The 19805-nt window shown below is 40.7% G+C and overlaps 1 protein-coding gene across 1 annotated transcript in view; it reads right to left on the bottom strand.

The window, feature by feature from the left end:
* LOC101864440 (gamma-glutamyl hydrolase) overlaps nucleotides 1-19468 on the bottom strand; it is a gene marked incomplete in the record, with an annotated part of 33037 nt that extends 13569 nt beyond the window's left edge. The window contains 5 exon segments of the mRNA XM_013079266.2: nucleotides 1331-1415; nucleotides 6041-6091; nucleotides 6675-6786; nucleotides 8642-8772; nucleotides 18917-19468. Of these exon segments, the coding sequence (XP_012934720.1) occupies nucleotides 1331-1415; nucleotides 6041-6091; nucleotides 6675-6786; nucleotides 8642-8753 (360 nt within the window).
* Nucleotides 19469-19805: the final 337 nt, after the last annotated feature.

The following is a 19805-nucleotide window of genomic DNA, read 5'->3' as shown; positions in this document are numbered from 1 at the left end:
AATAATAATAATAATAGTAATAACATTAAAAATAATAAATTACATTTATGTCATCATGACAGCAGGTACATACACATTGCACCATTCTCCGAGGACTGAACAACTAGCTGCATACGTTACAAGAGTTAGTGACAAAAGACTGATAGCTATAGGACCCCTCTACTGTCAGCTGTACCCACCATCAAATATCTAAAAAGAGGGGTGGGGGAGCAGGTACACAGATGGGAAAAAAAGGTAATCATAATGAGACCAGGATAATGAAATGATTACAGAAAAGTCAAGGTAATATTGATTTTCATTCAGCCAAGATTTTTTTTCCATCCCTTTGTCGCCATTCATCATAGCCACCAGGAGAGAACCTGGATGTAAGAGTTTACTTGTGGGAAAATGCCATTCCAAAACCACAACTAAAAAAAAAAAAACTGACAAGAAAAATACAAAATAAATCCAGATATCGACTGCTTATATTAAGTTATATAGTGTAAAACTCCAACATATTAGGCCATTTTGAAAAATCACGTATGACAGAGTCTTACACTGAGCAGTCGATAGGATCCAATCCACTTCCAGCAGTCAGTTGCCTCTTACAATGCTGCCACCCCCCATGAGGCTCACCGCCCATCTCCTTGTAGCCTACTATCAAATTCCCATAAGCTATAATTTTGTAAGGACAGCTCGGATATCTTTCCCAAACTCATCAAACTATTGATTTTCAGATTTCTTTGAAATACAGTTACTGAAGGTCGTAACCTTTGGACAAAAAAACAAACTTGTCTATTATCAAAATAAGTGAGGGAAAACATAAAACATAATGCATATCTTTTATTGATTCAGCTACAGAGGTTGCAGTTTCTCATAACACAAATTGTCTTCATCTCTCTGAAAACAACACCAAGGCATATCTTATCTGCGCACTAAGCACAAGTGGTAATGATGAGCTCAAAGTTTACCAATGCTAATATAGGCTACTGTAATTATGCCCCCTACAATAGAGCTCAGTATCCTTTAATCTTTGTTCTGCACAGCCTTCTTCACCAGTTCACCTTTTACTTGATGACCAAAGTAATTAATTTGACAAATCAAATATGTATGAGCACTCACAGTACTGACCCAAGAAACAATAATAAGACCACAAAAAGAAAATGAAATGGTCAGTATAAGGGAAATCAATAACGTGACACTATAAGAAAGTCAGCTATCCAATGGGGGCTAGGTAGTGGTGGTGGTTGGAGGAGCAGGGGGGGGGGGGGATTTAGTATTCTGTATTTCCCTTGAAACAGAATTGTCTACGATACAGAAAAGCAAACATGGTTACTCAGCTTAAACTTACCTCAATGGCTTTGTCATACAAATATGCCCCAATCTCCGCATAGGAGCTATTCTTCAAATCAGTAGCACCACCAGGAAGAAGCACCCTTGGGGAAAAAAAAAAATTGCTCCAGAGTCACAGATAATGGAAACACCCATTTCACTTCTTCACCTGTATGGTTTTGTCTAAACTTTATATTAAAAAATCTGTACAAATGGGAAAAGACAAGAGTTAGCACTAAGTTTGTCCTGTTATCAAAAGTAAACATAACTTAAGTCAGGAAAAAACATGGCTTATTTGGACAGCATAACTGTACTTCAAAATAGTTTTCTTTCCACAAATTTCTCGGAGCAAGGGCTCTGGATTTATGGTAATATTAACACAAAAAGATTATGAGGGAAACGGAAACAAGTTATAGTGAAAAACAAAGCTAAAACAAAGAATAAGAAAACCCCATTAGAGCATCTGCCAACCACCTGCACCATGATCTTAAACATGAGGAGGATCATTCATGACCTGACCTTTACAACATGTAAGCAATAGTCCTTTCCACATAAACCTGTACTCAGTACATTTTGAGCCATTGATCCATCATCATCATAATCAGTAAGAAAGTATCTGCTCACTCAGAACAGTCTTAACTCTTCTAATACTTAGTGCCAGTAGAACTGAGACAGATCTTTGAATTTTCAAAAACAAAATGAAGCAATGTATTAAAAAATCATTAACCTCTTGCACCATGCAGTAAAGGGGACGCAGAACCTCCAAAACACCATGTAAACATACATCATTACTGTTTCATAGACTTTTACGAGTCTAGACATATCTGAACATCAGTCCTGACCAGGCAAAACCAGTTTACATTAATTTGCACAACATGTTCATTACACCATACTATGAGGACTTTTTCTGATTCACATACTCTTTTAGTTTTAGAAACCTAAAACAATCTGAGTGAGTTATTTTTCAAATCTGAAATGTCACTGTGGGAAAAAAAATCAGACTTTCAAAATGCAAAGATATCATAGGGGGGCTCTCGTGGCCTAAAGGTTAAGGTGTTGGCCTCTCATTCAAAGGGGCCGGGTTCGAATCCGGGTAGCGACCGAAAAATTTTCTTCTCTAAAATTGTCTCCTTTCACGTCCTTTCCTGCTCTCTAGCAGTATTCTGTCGTCTGCTTTCGTCTCCTCTTTCTGCCCCCATCCCTCACCTCCTTTGCCCCCTCCTCTGGGCTCCTAACTCTTTCTGCAGCCTTTCTACTGCTACTCCTTGGCTCCTTCTTACAGCTGTCTTTCTGCCACACCCCTGATCTTCTGGTAGGAAAGATCTACACCTAGCCTTCTCGGACGAGGGCGAAAAATCTCGGAGGGCCCGTGTGCAAGTTGCGCATGTTAAAGATCCCTAGGTGGTCTAAAATTAATAAGAGTAGGCTTCGGCCGCCATGCGGGCAAAATTCAAAATTTCCTACCAACTAAAAGTATTAGGTGTATCCCACGCGCTCATATGACCTTATGCAGTTGCGAGCGCCGTAAAACACTTACCAAAAAAACCCCCCAAAAAACCCAACATATCACTCAACTTTCGTCAGCAACTATTTTGAAATGTACCAGTGCTAGTAAATATTAATCATTGTCTATTCTATTAACAAATGCCAAATACATTTTGTAAAAAGGCCATCCCTATGAGGTGAAAATGACTGAAGTGCCTCATTTCCTCCACTGGGGCAAACAACACAAAAGGAGAATCTGTATAAAATCACTATCAGGCCTTTTCAGATAAGTCATAACAAAATATATACCATTTAATAGAATATTGGCTGAAATCCTTATTATCATATAACAAATGTCAATGACCATGAACAATGCTGTGTTTTTTGTTTGTTTTTTTCCTGATGCATCATAAAGTGGATGTCTTTAACTAAACCCGTCAGATATCCAAAAGGTTTTACAGTTAAATGGAAAAATGTGTCAGTAGCAAATAGAAAATATTTCAGTAATAATTTTCATATGCTTCCATTAAGCCTAGAGGGTCAAAATATCTGGTTGTCTCTTGAACCGAGTTAATCATTGTGTGCTGTTTTTTTTACAGAACATTTAGAACCTCCCTATGTTAATAATAAGAACAAAACCTCTAGTGTTTCAAAGTAGTTAAAGTTTTCCAACATGAATCACACTTGCTAACTCAGCGTTTTTACTGAAAAAGCAACATTCAAGTTACCTGTGGGCCATCTGAGACAAATTAGGCAAAATGAGTTGGGGAGATAAAGAGGAGAAAAAAAATGTATCAACTTTCCAGTGCAAGTTTTGTACACATAAAATTGTACAAGACAACCACCCATTGTCAAGGAGAAAATTCTCTGGAGGCCGTCTTAGACATTGATCAAAATGAATAAAACAAATCATTCCCTTTTGAATCATTCCCTTTTGAGTTCCCAACTGGAGGCAGTCACAAGCTTAAGACTGCCATAAGGCCAATGAAAATGTCAACTATTGGTTAATTTGAGTAATTAATGAGAGGGACCAGAACCCTAGTCTTCCTTATGTCCTGGTTGACAATTGGCTCCATTTCACAGGGCAACAACAAAAACGATAGGAGAATGGATTGTGACAGTTCGTCTAGAGCATCAGGCGCCGATAAAACAATTATTTATGACAACAAGTCGGGTGATGAAAGATTTGTGTAGCTCTCTTGGACAGGTTTTTGGGGCTGTTGGATGATCAAATATTATTGTATAGTTAATTACTGTAGAGGGTTCACTAATTGACTAACCAGGGAAAGCATATTGTAATTGCATGGCTACCTAGCCATGTTGGCATCCAGGAAAACATATTGGACATTCTTCCATGACACATAGATACCTCCTGCAATGGGATGAAAAACCATTTTGTGTCGGATGCAATGCCAACCTTACTATCAGGCACATCCTAATAGAACACCCAGACTTTACAGGGTCCCAAAATAAAATATCTTAAATGCTGATTTTTACTCCAAAATGTAGATAGCAGTATTTTAAAAATGTAAATGACTGTTTTTACCATTGACTTTTTCCACAAGTTTTTAAACATCAACCATACAGTAAAACCAAGCCCTGCTCTGAATTGATGTGAAAATGCCCAACTTGAGCCCTGCTTACTCATATGATCTTATGCAGTTGTGAGCACCATAAAACTCTTATCAAAACTACTAAAACTGTAATATATTGTCCGTGATAACATTAGTCAGGTTATCGATTTAATAGAAAAAATGCAAAGGGAGACATGGAAAGTGACCATTTGTACAGGTGGCTGTCCAGGTTGGTTTGACTGTATTTGATTATCATCTCAACATTTGAAAAGACAGAAAGAAATCTCACTATAGATAGCTTTTAAAGTAAGAAATGTAAAAAAAACCCAAAGATGAATGAAACATTCATCAGCTTTGTAGTGTAAGCAATGCATCTGATTATCTTTTCAATTTGACAAATAGAAAAAGTACTCACTATAAATATCATTATACAGTGGAATCCTGTTATAACGAGAGGGAGGGGACTGGTACGAAATGTCCGTTGTAACAGGATTCTCATTATTAGGGATCCAGTAATAGATTTAAAGGAAATAATAAAGTAGGCCTAATCTATAAATTTGCTGGTCTGGGTGTTTTTGTTGTTGTTGTTGTTATCGCCCCTGATGATGATTTTGCCCAACATGACCTCTTGGTCTTATTTGATCAAAAATCGAAGCAAGTTTCTGGCTCTAGTGTTAGCGATGTTGACAGCTCGGCGTTGGCGATCAGAAAAAAAGTCCTCTAGGCTAACTCGCCCGCTGTGTTGTCCCCCACCCCCACCACACCCTGAAGTGCATTCTCGTGTCTCTTTGCGCATGTCACACATTCGGTCCATCTATAACATCACTGTGACCTCTCCATCCTCCCATCGGAGAAGTGAGAGGCATGGTCATCATCATCATCCAGTGCCAGATCTGCGACAGACATCGACGATCATGGTTCTCCATTCATTCCTTTGCTCGGATGCTCTAAAAAAAGCTACGTTTCCCTGATCTTTCCATGTTACCCATTTGTTTAAGTACCCTAAGTATGTTGTTCTGGGCCTACCCATGCCTCACTTGCCCTCAATTTTGCCAGCGAGAGCTAAATGTTCAAGATCCTTATGTCTATTCAGGTGTCCCAAAAACTGCATTAGAGGCATGGTAGGCCTAGACAATCTAGACTGGGCTGGCCTATCACGCAATGTGTTCTGCTTCACAACGGCTTGTCTGTGCATGCCACACCCTCCCCGCTCATTCGCTCCGGCCTTCATTGTTGGTACACATGGGTCCTCCATTTTTTGTTTCGCTTGACCACCAACAAGTTTCTCAACTGGCGAGGTTTTACATTATGTATAAACGGTCTATGCGCTGTGCACAGCAGCAGCAATATTCTGCTATAACCGACTCGCACGTTTATCTGATTGCACTATAGCAGTATTTTATTTACAAAGATAGAGAAGGGAAAAAAATGGGGTTTCAGAAAAGTGTCTTTATAACAGAATTCTCGTTATTTCAGAACTTGTTAAAAGTGGACTCCACTGTAGTTAGTTATGCAGAAAAGTGACTAAAAATTTAGGTTGTTGCAACAAGATTTTTAAGTCAACCTTTTGAAGACGGCTCATATCTAATACAAAAGGGTTCCCAATACAAAAATATCCAACAAAAGAAAAAAACATGACAAAAAGAAAGAAAAAAATTCACTTGACTTACCCATTGACGCTTTTGAAAATTTGGTCATAGTAGGAAAGAGGTTGTTTATTCCTGTAGGTGTAATCAGAGTAAAGATTAGAAATAGGAAACCAACACACTGATGATATCACAGATACAATTTCAGTACATTTCAATGTCATTAGACATAGAATTGATCATTTTGAAGGCAGAGTACTTTTGGGTTCTTCAATAGGGCAGTGGACAGAGAAAACATAACCTGGAAAGGTCAAGAAAAATGTATAACAGAGAAGACATATTCTGGAAAGATCAAGAAAAATGTATAACAGAGAAGACATATACTGGAAAGGTCAAATAAAATGTGTACCCAAATCGGATTCAAAACTCAAGCTTCAGTGTCTTGGTCAAATTTATAATGACCAGCATCTAACCTCTAGGTAAGAATAGATACTGATATACCTTTACAGAAAATATACAAAAGAGAAAGGATTAAAAAATAAACTTAATTTTCACACAGACAAGATTATGTCCCAAATACCATAACTAAGATATTGGATTGTTATTTTTTTCAAAACTTTAAAGAAATTGGAGATAATATAAAGATTGATTAATATTTCACAAAACAATAACATCATAGAAGTGAAAGGTCAAAAAGTTAACAAAGCATTCTTCTCACCTGATAGGTACCACACGAGCTCCGGCCAACTCCAGGAATTTGACATAAGTCGCTTCCACATACTCATCGCCTAACTTGGAAACACTGTAGTCAACTTCTTTTACAAGAAGACCTTTTGAGAGAGAGGCCATAGTAATATTAAACAAATCACTGCACATTTTTATTACATTCATAAATGACATATACAGCTCCCTGAAATGAGCGGGGGGGGGGGAGGAAACCCTCAATTAGAAAACTGAGACAATTTCCTATGACAAGATAAGTTGCACTTGAGCTTGAGAAACCTACAACCTGAGGAGTTCTTGCAGGGGAGGAACACAAGAAAAAGAAAGGAAATAAATAAGAACAAAAGATAAAATGTTTTCTCACTTCCTTCTGACATGTGCACATACTGACAACGCAGTGAATCGAGGTGACAAAAGTTTGTTTTTCTTTCAGTGAGAGCTGTGCAACCATGAAGGCAATTTTGCCCTTATTTCTTTAAAAATGCACCATGGCATAAACATTTCAGTTTCTGCAAAGAACTGAACAACACCTAAAATAGTTTGAACTTTGTCATTTACAAAGCTACATCAAATCTTGAGCATACGTAAAAAGAGAGAATGTGCTACCTCCTATTCAATGTTGCAAAACATAGAATAGTACAGTAGAACACAGCTATAGCGAGAATTTTGGTTCCAGAAGAAAAAGCCCGCTACAGGAATGCAAAGGGGAACTAGCGAAAAATGTATAAAAATCAACATGATAACCTCCCTTCCATATCAATAAAATTTGCACTTTAGTCTTCCTTTTCTTGTCAACCTCGATTATCTTGGCCTTTAATTCAAGCGAGAAGCATTTCCTTTAGTCTTTGATGGAAGCCATCTTTTCTTCGTTTATTGCTTGTGCTGTCTATCGTACCGGTAAGCCTACAGTAGAACTAGTGAAGTGGAGGCGTGCGGTGAATATGCTTGAGCATCAACGATCGCACTTTAATGAATCAGGAATAACACACTACACGTTCTCCTCTTCTTTTATTTTTTAGCATAGCCTACGCCTAGGGCTATGGCCTATATGCCCTCATACTGAGTGTCTAAGCTACGACTCATCACTTTTTGGAGTGGCTCACGTAATGCGTCTCTCCGCACCATCTCTCTCTTCCGCCAGTCCCACCTCACTTATAACTGGACTGTCCAATCACAATGCCACACCGCTGACTGCCAGTCTGGATCCCGCCTACAGCTCCCCCATCCCCCAACCCCTTTCCCCACAGCTAGAGCTCGCTCGATCCCTCCAGCTGTATCCAAGTTCGGGCTTTTCCTTGCCCCATTAAACCCAAGCACAAATAATTGAGTTTACATAGAGAAAAAAGGAGGATTCTAGTAAGGCCCCACTTCAGCAGGTGTCGCTATAGCCACGTTCTACTGTATAGATCTATGTCACTTTTGAAGTGGTTCACATAGCGCGTCTCTCCGTACCATCTCTCTCTAGGCCTACCGCCTGCCCCACCTCACACATCACTGGACTAGCCAATCACAACGGCGCACTGCTGACTGCCTGTTTGGAGCCCCCCCCCCAAGCTAGAGCTTGTTCAACCTTTCCTGCTGTATCCAAGTTCGGAACTTTCCTTACCCCGCTATATCCAAGCAAAAGTAATTGAGTTTACATAGGGAAAAAAAAGGGGATTCTGGTAAGGTCCTGCTGCAGAGATGGTCCCGCTATAGCGAGTGCCGCTATAGTCATGTTCTACTGTACAGCATTAGCTCCATAAAGCTGTTGTAACAACACTGCAGCTCTGTGCAAAAGTACACTAATAATCTGTTCTCATATTTTGAAACCTCAGAATACCTCAGAGTATTAGGCAAGGAGACACAGTTGGCACCATACAAAGTGACAAATCAGTTTGAATAAAAACAGTAAACCAAACCATAACTTTATTAACATTCAAACACTATCATAATAGAAATAGCTTGTAACACTACACTTACCAATGATAGGTCTGTTATTTACTTCCTCTGCTTCCTTGGCTGGAAATGTTGAGGAAAGAGCAATGAAAGTCCAAAAAAGGTAACACTTAAACAAGATGTTTCTTCTTTCCATGACTAGTTTTGATGAAAATCTGTTGAAAAAAGGTGGAAACTGATCTCAAAAGAAAAAATAATTTACTTGGCAATAAAAAATGAGATGCAACAAAACTTGTTCAAAGCAAATTTACATCACTTTAAAATGAAGTAAATCTAAACATAAAAACCAACAACTTAAATTAAATTTAAATCGTCATATATATACAAGCTAAGTTTTTAAAAAGTCAGTTATTGACAAGAATGTTCTCCTCCCTCAATGACAAAGGATAAGGGAAGAATGTTCACTCAGTCAACACAATCATAAAACGTTTGCTAAGTTGTGAGAAAAAAATGTTTCTGTACCTCTACAAAAGATATACAATGTCTGTAACAAAACTCCCACTTCCTTCAACAGACAGCAGTCATAAGCTGTTTGTATTGCTATGAACAGGTTCACCATAAATACTTATCATATATAACCTGCCAGTCCATGAATACATTTACATTAATTTATCACCTAAAAAAGTAATTAACCTTTGAACATAGAAATATGCTTACAGTGAGGATTTGAAAATAAATGCACTGTTCTTGTCTAATAGAAATCAATTACTTATAATGACACAGTTGAGTGACTTTCCTCAAGGGAAATAATACTAGTTTCACATATATCTAAATATATGTACAGAATTTTTAAAAGCGGTAATCATGCCATGCTCATAAAACAGCGGGAGAAATGATGTAATATTTACCCATTCAGAGTCTAACGGTCATGTACAGTCTACAAGAGTAGACTTTGTCAAATCCCTTTCAACATTTTTCTAATGACTTTACTTCAGCTCTGAAATTCTTGTCCTTCTCTGTAAACTATGTTTTGAGTTTAACATAGTTGAAATTGTTTTTTTTTATGTAAGTGTTTTACCCCTCCATCAACTGAATTAAGATCATTAAGGGGGCGGATTTCAACCCTTCCTGTCAGGGCCAAACCGGTCTGGGCGGGATGCAATGCCCAAGTAGAAAGATCAAGATACTCAATTAAAGATGCGCCCACAAAGGAATCAAACCTGACCATCAATAATTCATTTACAGAGGCACCAGCCATCTATGTCTAGGTATTATTTTAGCCTTTTTCTCCTGTCCGAGAATTTGTTCCTATCTTTTTCCTATATTGTATATATAGGTGCACTTGTGACACAAAAGAGCAATTCTAACTTTAACTGGTAGCCAATGTACATGTAGCCTTATAAATAAAGGTGAGATGAGTTCTATTGGGGATTTTCTTTAGACAAATCGAACAGCTCTATTTTGGAACAGCTGCGGTCTTTTAATCATTTCCAAACCGAAATCGGCAAGACGACAATTACAGTAGTCAAGTTTTAATAAAAGTAAAAGAAAGGCTGAGACGAGAGTCTGGAGAGTATTTTGACTTAAAAGGTGAGAAATATGACTTATTCTCCTTAATTCAAAATACATTTGTTGGCATAGGTGATTGATATGATATCCCCTTGACAATTTGTGGTCAAAGTAAACACCTAACGGTGATATAGTAATAGTTATAGGAAATCGAAAGATAAAAAGTTAGTACCTGATTCATTGCCGTAGGACCTCTTTATGGTCTACAGTACGGTAAGAAAGAGCTGCTGCTCTGTGTTAAATCGTAATACTTTATAAGCTTCTGAAGGGGTGCAGGGGGTACAGGTTAACTAACTTTGCCATTTTGACAGCAGAATGTGTTTCTCTCTTCTCTCCATCTTATGGCATTGCAATGTTCACAGACGATACTGAATTCACCACAGTCAACGTGTCCGTAATCTCCGATCAACTTCAGTTCCACTAAAGGACTGTGTGTTGCACGCTAAGGCCAATGTTAGCCCATTCTTTCTTGGCCTAGCACGCTCAAGGTCTTCCTCCAGGTCCTGACTATTAGAACGTAAATTCTGATTGATAGTCGCCTTTCTCTGTTTCTGCTCATTTTCACCTCTGTTTCGTGGGGTTAAACAAACTCAGATCCGTCCTGTCGAGCCTGCAAAAAGTAGGACGAGACTATGGAACACGTTTTCCTGAAATGTCCTGCCAATAATCATGCCAAAACACATCTGGGACATTTCAGCAGCCCATGACCAGCACTGTTCAAGGACCCCTGAGTGAGTACTGAGTTCCTGTGTGATGTCGGCATAGCTGACCACTTATGACATAACAGTGCCAGAAGGAAGAGAGAGAGAGCACTAGCAAATATTGCTCTTCGCTCAAACCAGGTTCTTAGGTGAGCTTTAATGAATTTGCAATGGGATAGCCATATGTAAATTACAGAGAGAAAAGGGCTCTAAAGGCAGACCGGATTCATACCCAGCTACTTTAAAAGATAAACATCTTACCTGCTAAACAATAATTCTCCACCTAAGATCCCTGCACTTGGGAGCAAGGAAAATGCGGGATCTTAGATGAGGGGGGTCTCTTAAAATTCATTAGGGGGAGAATCCACGGTGAATCATGGGCGGGTCCACACTCAGTAAAATTATCTACTTTTACTTCGAAAGGAAATGATATGACACTTGGAATGGTTTTTATGACTTTTGGGGAGCAAAGAGTGGTTAACCGAGACAACAAAGACATGAAGAATGCCATTTTCAGTTATAATCCAATTGTAAGTCTCAAGGTTTACGCCGACCACATCCTTTTTTGTTGAGGGAGGAGAAAATTTCCAGCTTGTCTCTGACGAAGTTCTCCCGCCTCTGTTATAATGAACCATTATATTGTGACAGCGCTAATTCTTTACTTTTACTTTACTTTTCCGATCCAGCGGCCATTTGGGTTCTAGCCCTTTGGTCTGTCGATATGGCAAAGAATTTGCAGGTTTTAATCAGCTGTGCTTTGTCGCTGTATAGAGTATTTCCGATGTTTGGGGAGGCAGGTAGGTAGGTGCTATGCAGGTCACAAAGTGCTGGGTAGTTAAAGAGGTGGTGTGGTACTGTTTCATCCTGGCAGTCGCACAGCGGGCAGTCGGGTGGGGTATCCTTGCGGATCCTATTAAGGTAGGAATTTAGTGGTATGTGTTGTGTTCGTAGGCGAAAGATCGTGACTTGTTCTCTTCTACTTAGGGAGTTTATTGCATCTTTAGAGTTGGGGGCTGTCATGTGTGCAAATACAGTTCTTCCAGTTTTGCCCACAGCGCTAATTCAAATTTAGTCTATTTCAGAAAATTTGTGAGTTGAAGTGAAAGACAACAGAAGAGAAAAAGAAGCACCAATGAGTTCACAGTTTGATGTGATCCCGTCTGATGCCGCCTTGCATAGACCCTGCACCCAACATGTGATGGAAGTTCAGGCAGAGGACTCAACTGTGAGTAAAATGTTTGGGGAAAACAAATGCGTCAACGAGTTCACACCTCCGCATGATCCCGTCAAGGACACATTGTCCCTTCCCATCCAGATTTACAAAGGAGATATGATCACATTCACTCATTCACGAGAGTGAATGATATCACGTGATGCTACAGGCAATGCAATGATCACAAATTTTCACTGTTGATTGATCAGCTGCACTTAACTGGATTTTTTTATCCATAATTATGGTCTAAAATGCAGGGTCTTAGCCGAATGAAGTCCTGTCTTCAGAGTAAGGTTTCGTTTTAGGGTGACTTTTGAGGAGTAAAAATTCTGTTTTCTATTAAAAACAGCGGGATCTTAAGCTAGCTAGGATCGTAAGCAGTGGGGTCTAAGACAGACTATTGTATTGACAACAGCTACAAAACAATCACAAAACCAAAAAGTCCAAGCCGAAGTGCACAGAAGCCAAAGACAAAGTGCCACAAAGATATTAGATCTAGATTACTCTGTCCTCAGAGAAATTAGCGCGCACAACCCGCAACTTGCACACGCAACATTTGTCCTCAGCGCAACTTTTGCGCAATTTTTGCCTTTTTCGTGAATTCGCGAAATTTAGCCAATTTTCCGCAAAAGTTTGAAAAATAATAATAAAATTTCGTTAAAAATAACCGAAACTTTCTTCCACGACTAAAAAAAACTATGCCGAGGGGGACAATTCGTACCTGAAATAGATCTACCACTTCCTTTGCACTACGGGTGCTCATTGCGGATGCATGGGATCGGATCGGGTTGGGTCGGGTCAGGTCGGGTCGGGATGATCGCCCGACTCGTCACCTGAAAACAACGCGTTTGTTTTTGTGACAACGAGTCGGGCGCGATCGATATTTGGGCCACGATTCCCGCTTTGCGCCATCAGTCTGGCAAGCAAATCAAACCGACCCGACCCCCCAATAGATCTAGATCTAGTTCTGTTTAGACTAAATTATCTTCTACTTCTAGAGATCTAGATCTAGAGTAAATCAGTTGTAAACACGATTGTCTGATTACTTAGCTTGCTAGGTTCCGTAGCACCAGGTAGATAGATCTAGTATAAAAATTTGTGAAAGACTTTAAATCGTAGGCTAGGAGGGTAGATCTAGACATGGATCGATTCATCCAGAAAACCCCTAAATGGGGACGTTCAAATAATCTTACTCCTGAAAAAGAAGGGGGGGGGGTGTCTTTGACTCCTGTAAAAGAAAAATGTTTTTTAAAAAAGGGGTGGGGGGTCTTGAATCAATGTAATATTACACTTTTGTAAGGTGAAAAAATAGCAAGAAAAATACGTCATAATCTATGACAATATAATTTTTTCTAAATAACACATAGGCTAAAAAAGAGTAACTATGTGATTCACTTAGCGGTAAGCACGGCATTGTGGCGATACAGTAGCGGCAAGCACGAATATTCCATCTCGCACTTTATATAACTGGTAGATATCTAGGCTACATGACATGTAGATCTAGTCTCATTTTGATAGTAAATACTGCTGCGGTTAAAGTGGTAAATTGAAACCGTAAGTTCTTCTGGAAAAGTTCCGCTTGTGCCGTATTTAATTATGTCACATGTGTGTATGCATGTGTTTCATGAATACTATTATGTAAAAGTAAAGCGCAGAAAAGAGTGATTGTAACATGGATTTGCACAATATAAATGTCATATTATTATAAGCGAATAATGTAGTATTACGGGATTTGGGGGATGGATGGGGGAGGGGGATGTAAGAAACGGGTAAAGGTGGGTGTGGGGGGGGGGGGGGGGGGCAAAAAGTTCCAAAGAAGGTGTAAGATTATATTTGAATAGCCCCAAACCACGCTGCTCACTAGAGATGGGCAGGTACCAGTACCCAGTACCAGAACTCCCAGATCTACCGAAGTCAGTGTCAGTACCGGCACCTGGCCTCCAGTACCTGCTGTGGGAAGGAGCTGACACCAAAGGTTAATACCGGCTCTGTGAAGGAGCTGACGCGACGGTTTTGGTTTTTTTATCGGGCCACGGGAAGTGTGCAGTGTGTAGGCCTAGGTCTAGCAGCTGTGACGTCAGATGCACAACGCAGCATCATCAATGCCTTTCACCCTTGGCAGGGTATAGGCCACATATACAAGCTCCTTCCATTTATCTCTATCCTGGGCCATCCTTCCTAGCTCGTTCCAAGTGAGCTTCATCTTTCTCATGTCCCTTTCCACACATCTCCTCCATGTCTCTCGTGGCCTACCCCTACCTCGTGCTGTCTGTGGGTTCCATTGCAGTGACTGTCTTGTGATGTTTCCGCTGGGCTTTCTGAAGGTGTGTCCCATCCAACGCCACGTTCTTAGTCCGATTTTTACCTCTATATCCTTTTGTCCTGTCCTTTCCCATAGCTCTTCATTTCTTATTCTATCCTGCCACTTAATTCTTAGGATACTCCTCGTACATCTGTTGATGAAAGTCTGGACTTTATTCAGCACTATCTTTGTTGTCTTCCAAGTTTCGCAGCCGTAGAGGAGCACAGACTTGACATTGTAATTAAAGAGTCGAATCTTGGTGTGCAGTGAGATGTTGCTTGCTTTCTAGACTTTTGATAATTGCTTGAATGCTGACCTTGCCTTGGCGGTTCTTGCTGTTACATCTGCCTCAGTTCCACCTTTACCATCGATGACACTTCCAAGGTAGGTAAAGGAGTCCACTTCTTCCAAGGGAGTGTCTTCCACTGTCACAGCAGGGCTTGACACTTTTCCTAGCTTCACTAATTTTGACTTGCCTGGGTGTATACGGAGGCCAACACTCATTGACAGGCTGTTGAGTTCCTTGGTCTTTTCTTGCATCTGAGCATGTATGTGAGAGAGCAGTGCAAGGTCATCGGCGTAGTCCAAGTCGTCCAGCTGCTGCCACGGGATTCACTGTATTCCATTACGCTTGCCTCTGGTGGTTTCCTTCTTGATCCAGTCAATAGCAAGTATAAAGAGAAAAGGTGAGAGCAGGCATTCTTGTCGCACTCCTGCCTGTACCTGGAATGGTTCTGAGAGTTGTCCTTCGTGGAAGACTTGGCAGTTTGTTCCATCATAGGAGGTCTTCACAAGCTTGACGATTTTGTCAGGTATTCCATAATTCCGCATGAGTTTCCACAGAGTTTCCCTGTCCACACTGTCAAATGCCTTTTCATAATCAATGAAGTTGACCACTAGTGGTGAATTCCATTCCAGCGATTGCTCAACAATGATGCGCAGGATAGCGATCTGGTCCACACATGATCGGTTCTTGCGGAATCCTGTTTGGTTTCCTCTGAGCTTCTCATCTGTTGCCAGCTTGATTCTCTCCAGGAGTATCCTGTTAAAGACTTTCCCAGGTATGGACAGGAGTATTATGCCTCTGTAGTTATTACAATTGCTGAGGTCTCCTTTCTTTGGCAGCTTGATAAGATGGCCTTCCTTCCAGTCTGATGGTATTTCCTCTTCTTGCCAAACCTTTTCGAATAGAGCATAGAGTATTTCCACTGATGTATCTTTATCTGCCTTAAGGGTTTCCGGTGGTATATGGTCGGGACCAGCTGCCTTGTGGGACTTCAGTGCTGTTATAGCTGCAGCAATTTCCTCTCTCGAAGGTGGTTCGTAGCGATTTGGAGGTCATTTCTGTCTGAAAAAATTTCTGGTTGGTTTTCTGGTGGTGGTCTGTTCAATAGTTGATCAAAGTGTTCTCTCCATCAGTTCAGTTGCCCCTCTGGGTTGAAGATAGTCTTTCCCTCTTTATCTTTCACTGGTAGAGTGGGCTTCTTGCTGAACCTACCTGGAAGAGTCTTTGTAGTCTGGTGTACAATCTGCAAGTGCCCGTCTGTTGCTGCTTTCTCTGCCTTTTCGGCCAGGCCATTCAGATAGGTATTCTTGTCCTTCTTGATGGAATTCTTTACCTCCCGGTTTACTTCGGTGTACTCTTGTTGTGCAGCGAGTTTCTCAGTTCGGGTACGGTTGTTGTTGACTTGGGCCTTCAGCCCTCTTCTTCTTTTGATTTTGTCTAGAGAGTCCTGTGAAATCCATTCATTCCTGGTGTTGACTTTGGGTCCTAGGATGCTCTGGCAGGTTGCATTTACTGCCTCTTTTATCTTGTCCCAGTGTTCGTTTACTTCACAGTCATCCAGATCTTGAAGGACTTGAAATCTGTTCTTCCGTTCCAACTTGAATTCATTCTTCTTTACTGGATCTTTCAGAAGGCTCACTTCATACTTTAGACGACTTCCAGTTGTGACTTGTGAAAACCTTCTCAGTTTCAGTTTCATCTTTCCAAGGATCAAATGATGGTCTGATGTGACGTCTGCTCCTCATAAGACTCTGACGTCTTCCAGTGAACTTTCGGGAAATGCAAAAATGGTCAATCTGGTTTTCCATTGTACCATCCGGGGAGACCCAAGTGGCCTCATGAATTCTTTCATGTGGGAAGATTGTTCCTCTAATAACCAAGTTGTTGAATGCACAGAAGTTTTGGAATCTTTCTCTTTTGTCATTTGCCTCTTCTAATCCATGTCTGCCCATGATTTCCTCACAGTGACGATTGTCTGAACCTACCTTTGCATTTGGGTCTCCCATGACAATGTTGATATCCTTACCTGGAAGTTTGTTGATCACACTCTGCAGGCGATTGTAGAAGTCATCTTTACTCTCCACTTCTGCATCATTGGTTGGGGCATACACTTGTATGATGTTCATATTTATGACCTTCTTCCTACCATCTCTTTCCTTGAGTTCTTTTTTAGTTCCAAATGAGGCCATGATGATTCTTGGACCGTGCGCTTCCCAGCTCCTAAATGTCTTTTGCGCTGATTTGGCTATGATCATCCCTACTCCTTCCCTGTGTGGTCCATCACTGTCATTTCCTGAATAAATGAAAAGCTCCCCCTCTTTCATTCGCTTCTGTCCACACTGGTTCAAGTGGGTCTCGCTGATTCCCAGTGTGTGTAGGTGGTATCGGTGCATTTCTTGGAGGACCTGTGCAGTTTTTCCAGCCTCAAAAAGGGTCCTAATGTTCCACGATCCAATCCGGAGAGACTTGGACTTGGATGATGGTGGAGGCTTCTGCCCAGCAGCTTCCTTTCGGCTTTCACTGCTTCCCATCATAAACTCTCCGTTCGGAGAAAATCCATGACCAGCCAAGCAGAGATAATGGTTTTTGCTTGTATATGTTTCTGTAACAAGTTCTTTTTACGAGAGAGGTTGTTAGCCTCGTGACTCAACCCCCGACCTGGAGGGAGGATGACTCTTTTTCGGGAGTCACTACCAGGTTTCTCCATTTAGTCGCCTCCTTCGACACGCTAGCACCACGTCAGTCCTATTCTTTTCAATGCCAGGACTGCACGGCCGCACAACGTAGCAGGTGATCTTAATTGATACAGGACTTGAGATTCAAAATTGACAATCAATTTACAAAATTTGCTTAAATTCAAAATATGGCATCAAATCAGGTTCCGCAAGCCACTTTGCTTATTAATTGATACGCTGATTCGGAAAATGAAATCAATTTTTAGCGACGATAACTATTTTTAAAATTCTGCATACATACAGAGTTGAATCCCACGCGACGGCAAACTTCAAAGGTATTTTGCATCACAGTTTGCCTCTTGGGGGGGATGCGGGCGGCGCTGATCGTGGCATTAGACGCAAGACGCGATGTCTGTGACGTCACCTACTGGAGTCACTCCCAGTAATGGAGCTGGTACAGGCGGTTCTCGGAACTAGGAGTAAAGTACCGACACATGTCACAGGATTTCGCCGGTACCGCCAACCTATTGCTCACACCTGCCCAACGTCAGAGAGAAGACCTGACGGCATCATGTGTAAGGGGACAAACTGTTTTTGTACAGCATGCAACCTCCATGCAGCTGGGTTTTGTTGTTGTTGGTTTTTGGGGGGTTTTGGGGTTTTTTTTGGGGGGGTGGGGTTGCTACACATTCACATTTAACTTTTCATTTTGATCTTAACAAAACTCACTTTGGTTGGTTACTTTGATTGCAATGAGCATACAGACACTGTATTCCAATAATTCCACGACATTTTTTAGCTATAAACATATTGCAACTTTTCTAACAAATTTTGTTTATTTTTCTTGCAACTTTTAGCAACTTTTGCTATTTTCAAATGCAACTTTCTCTGAGGACAGATTTCTGTTTATATTCTGTCTCGGTTTCCCCGTCACCGTCCCCGGTAACCGGGAACAAAGTCACAAAATATACAGACCCGGTAGGGGAACTCTTTTGTGATTTCGGAAAGTTTCAGCATCTTCTTGGCTCAGGGTAGAACTAGATTTAGGTTCTTCTAGATCTATAGCCTAGGTCTAGATCTAGACAGACAGATATAAATCATTGATCTAGTTTCGAGGTTAGATCTAGATCTAAATCTCTAAATGAATATTGCGGATGTCTTTTCGATGAACGATCGTTTTTCCCCCGTTTTGGAGTTGGAGGAATCACAATTTGAAGAAAAGAACAATGTCATAATTTCAATCGAGCAGTCACCCTCTCTCTCTCTCTCTATCACTCGCATTCTCTTTTTCTTTGTTTGTCCCTGTCTTTCTTTCTCCCCAACTGCCACCTATTTCCCACTCTTTGTTTCTCTCGTTCCCTCCTGCCAACTGGGGCACGTCATGCATACATTTCACTAGCACTTCCCCCTGCTCTCTCTCTCTCTCCTTTCTCTCTCTCTCTCTCTTTAACTCTCACTAACACACACACACACACACACACACTACCGGGTCTGGGCGCTGAAACTTTCCCAAATCACAAAAGAGTTCCCCTACCGGGTCTGTATACTTAGACTTCGTGAATTTGTTCCCGGTTACCGGGTCTGTATACTGTTGTATACACTTCGTTACTCACCTGCACCCAAATTCAAATCCAAGAACAAAGATTTCAGTTTCAGAAAAAAAATGACAGATTTGATGTGCTAACAATTGTTGTAAATTATGTATCCAGTTTCTTTTTAAAATTCTTTTGCAGGGGCATTTATGCTGGGCCTTTGTCAGAAGACATTTAAAAGGCTGAAGGACGTCATAAGCAAATTTCAATGTGTTTTGCTTTGGCTTTCACTGATGCTTGCACAACGTCCTGTTGCAGTCGGAGCACTTAGAAAACAGCTGACTCATCTAGGTCGCATCGTCCTTTCCTCAGATCACATGAGCTGATATAAAATACATTGTCTTTCTGATGTCACTCGAGGGCCAAAACTAACGTTAGCATTATGGCCAATTGGGTAAAAAGATAGTTAAATGCTCAAAAACAGGTACCGTTTGAGATTGAAGAAGTTCAGTGAAAAGACACTGTTTTTCTGTTTGGCTCAGTGAAAACAATAATGAAATCTGGGTTTATAGTATACATGTATAGAGTCAGTTGGATTTCTGCCTTTTGTTTTGGTTTGCTCTCATATTTGCTTGAACAAGGGTTTACACAAGTCCCTATGGGGCCATCCCTCTCTCAGTACAGAGAGGAGTCACTGATATCGAAAAGCGATAACGTTTTAGTAGGGTGTATTTCACTGTACCGTAGCTTGTGCTGATGCTGGGTGCTATAATGGTTTATCGCGTGATGCTCCCCCCACTCTTTCCACTCCTCCACCCTTTCCTTTTTCATTTCACTTTCACCAACAATAATTTTCTTTAGTGAGGGGGGAGGGAGGGGGGGGGGGAGGGGCACTTTGTCAGTGACTTTCCACTTGTCGGATAATTTTTCAGTACAACAATTCTAATCGTGTGTATACATTAAGCTTAAA

The sequence above is a fragment of the Aplysia californica genome, unplaced genomic scaffold, assembly GCF_000002075.1.
Source record: "Aplysia californica isolate F4 #8 unplaced genomic scaffold, AplCal3.0 scaffold00046, whole genome shotgun sequence".
Lineage (NCBI taxonomy): Eukaryota > Metazoa > Mollusca > Gastropoda > Aplysiida > Aplysiidae > Aplysia > Aplysia californica.
This window is presented reverse-complemented; position numbering and strand designations above follow the sequence as displayed.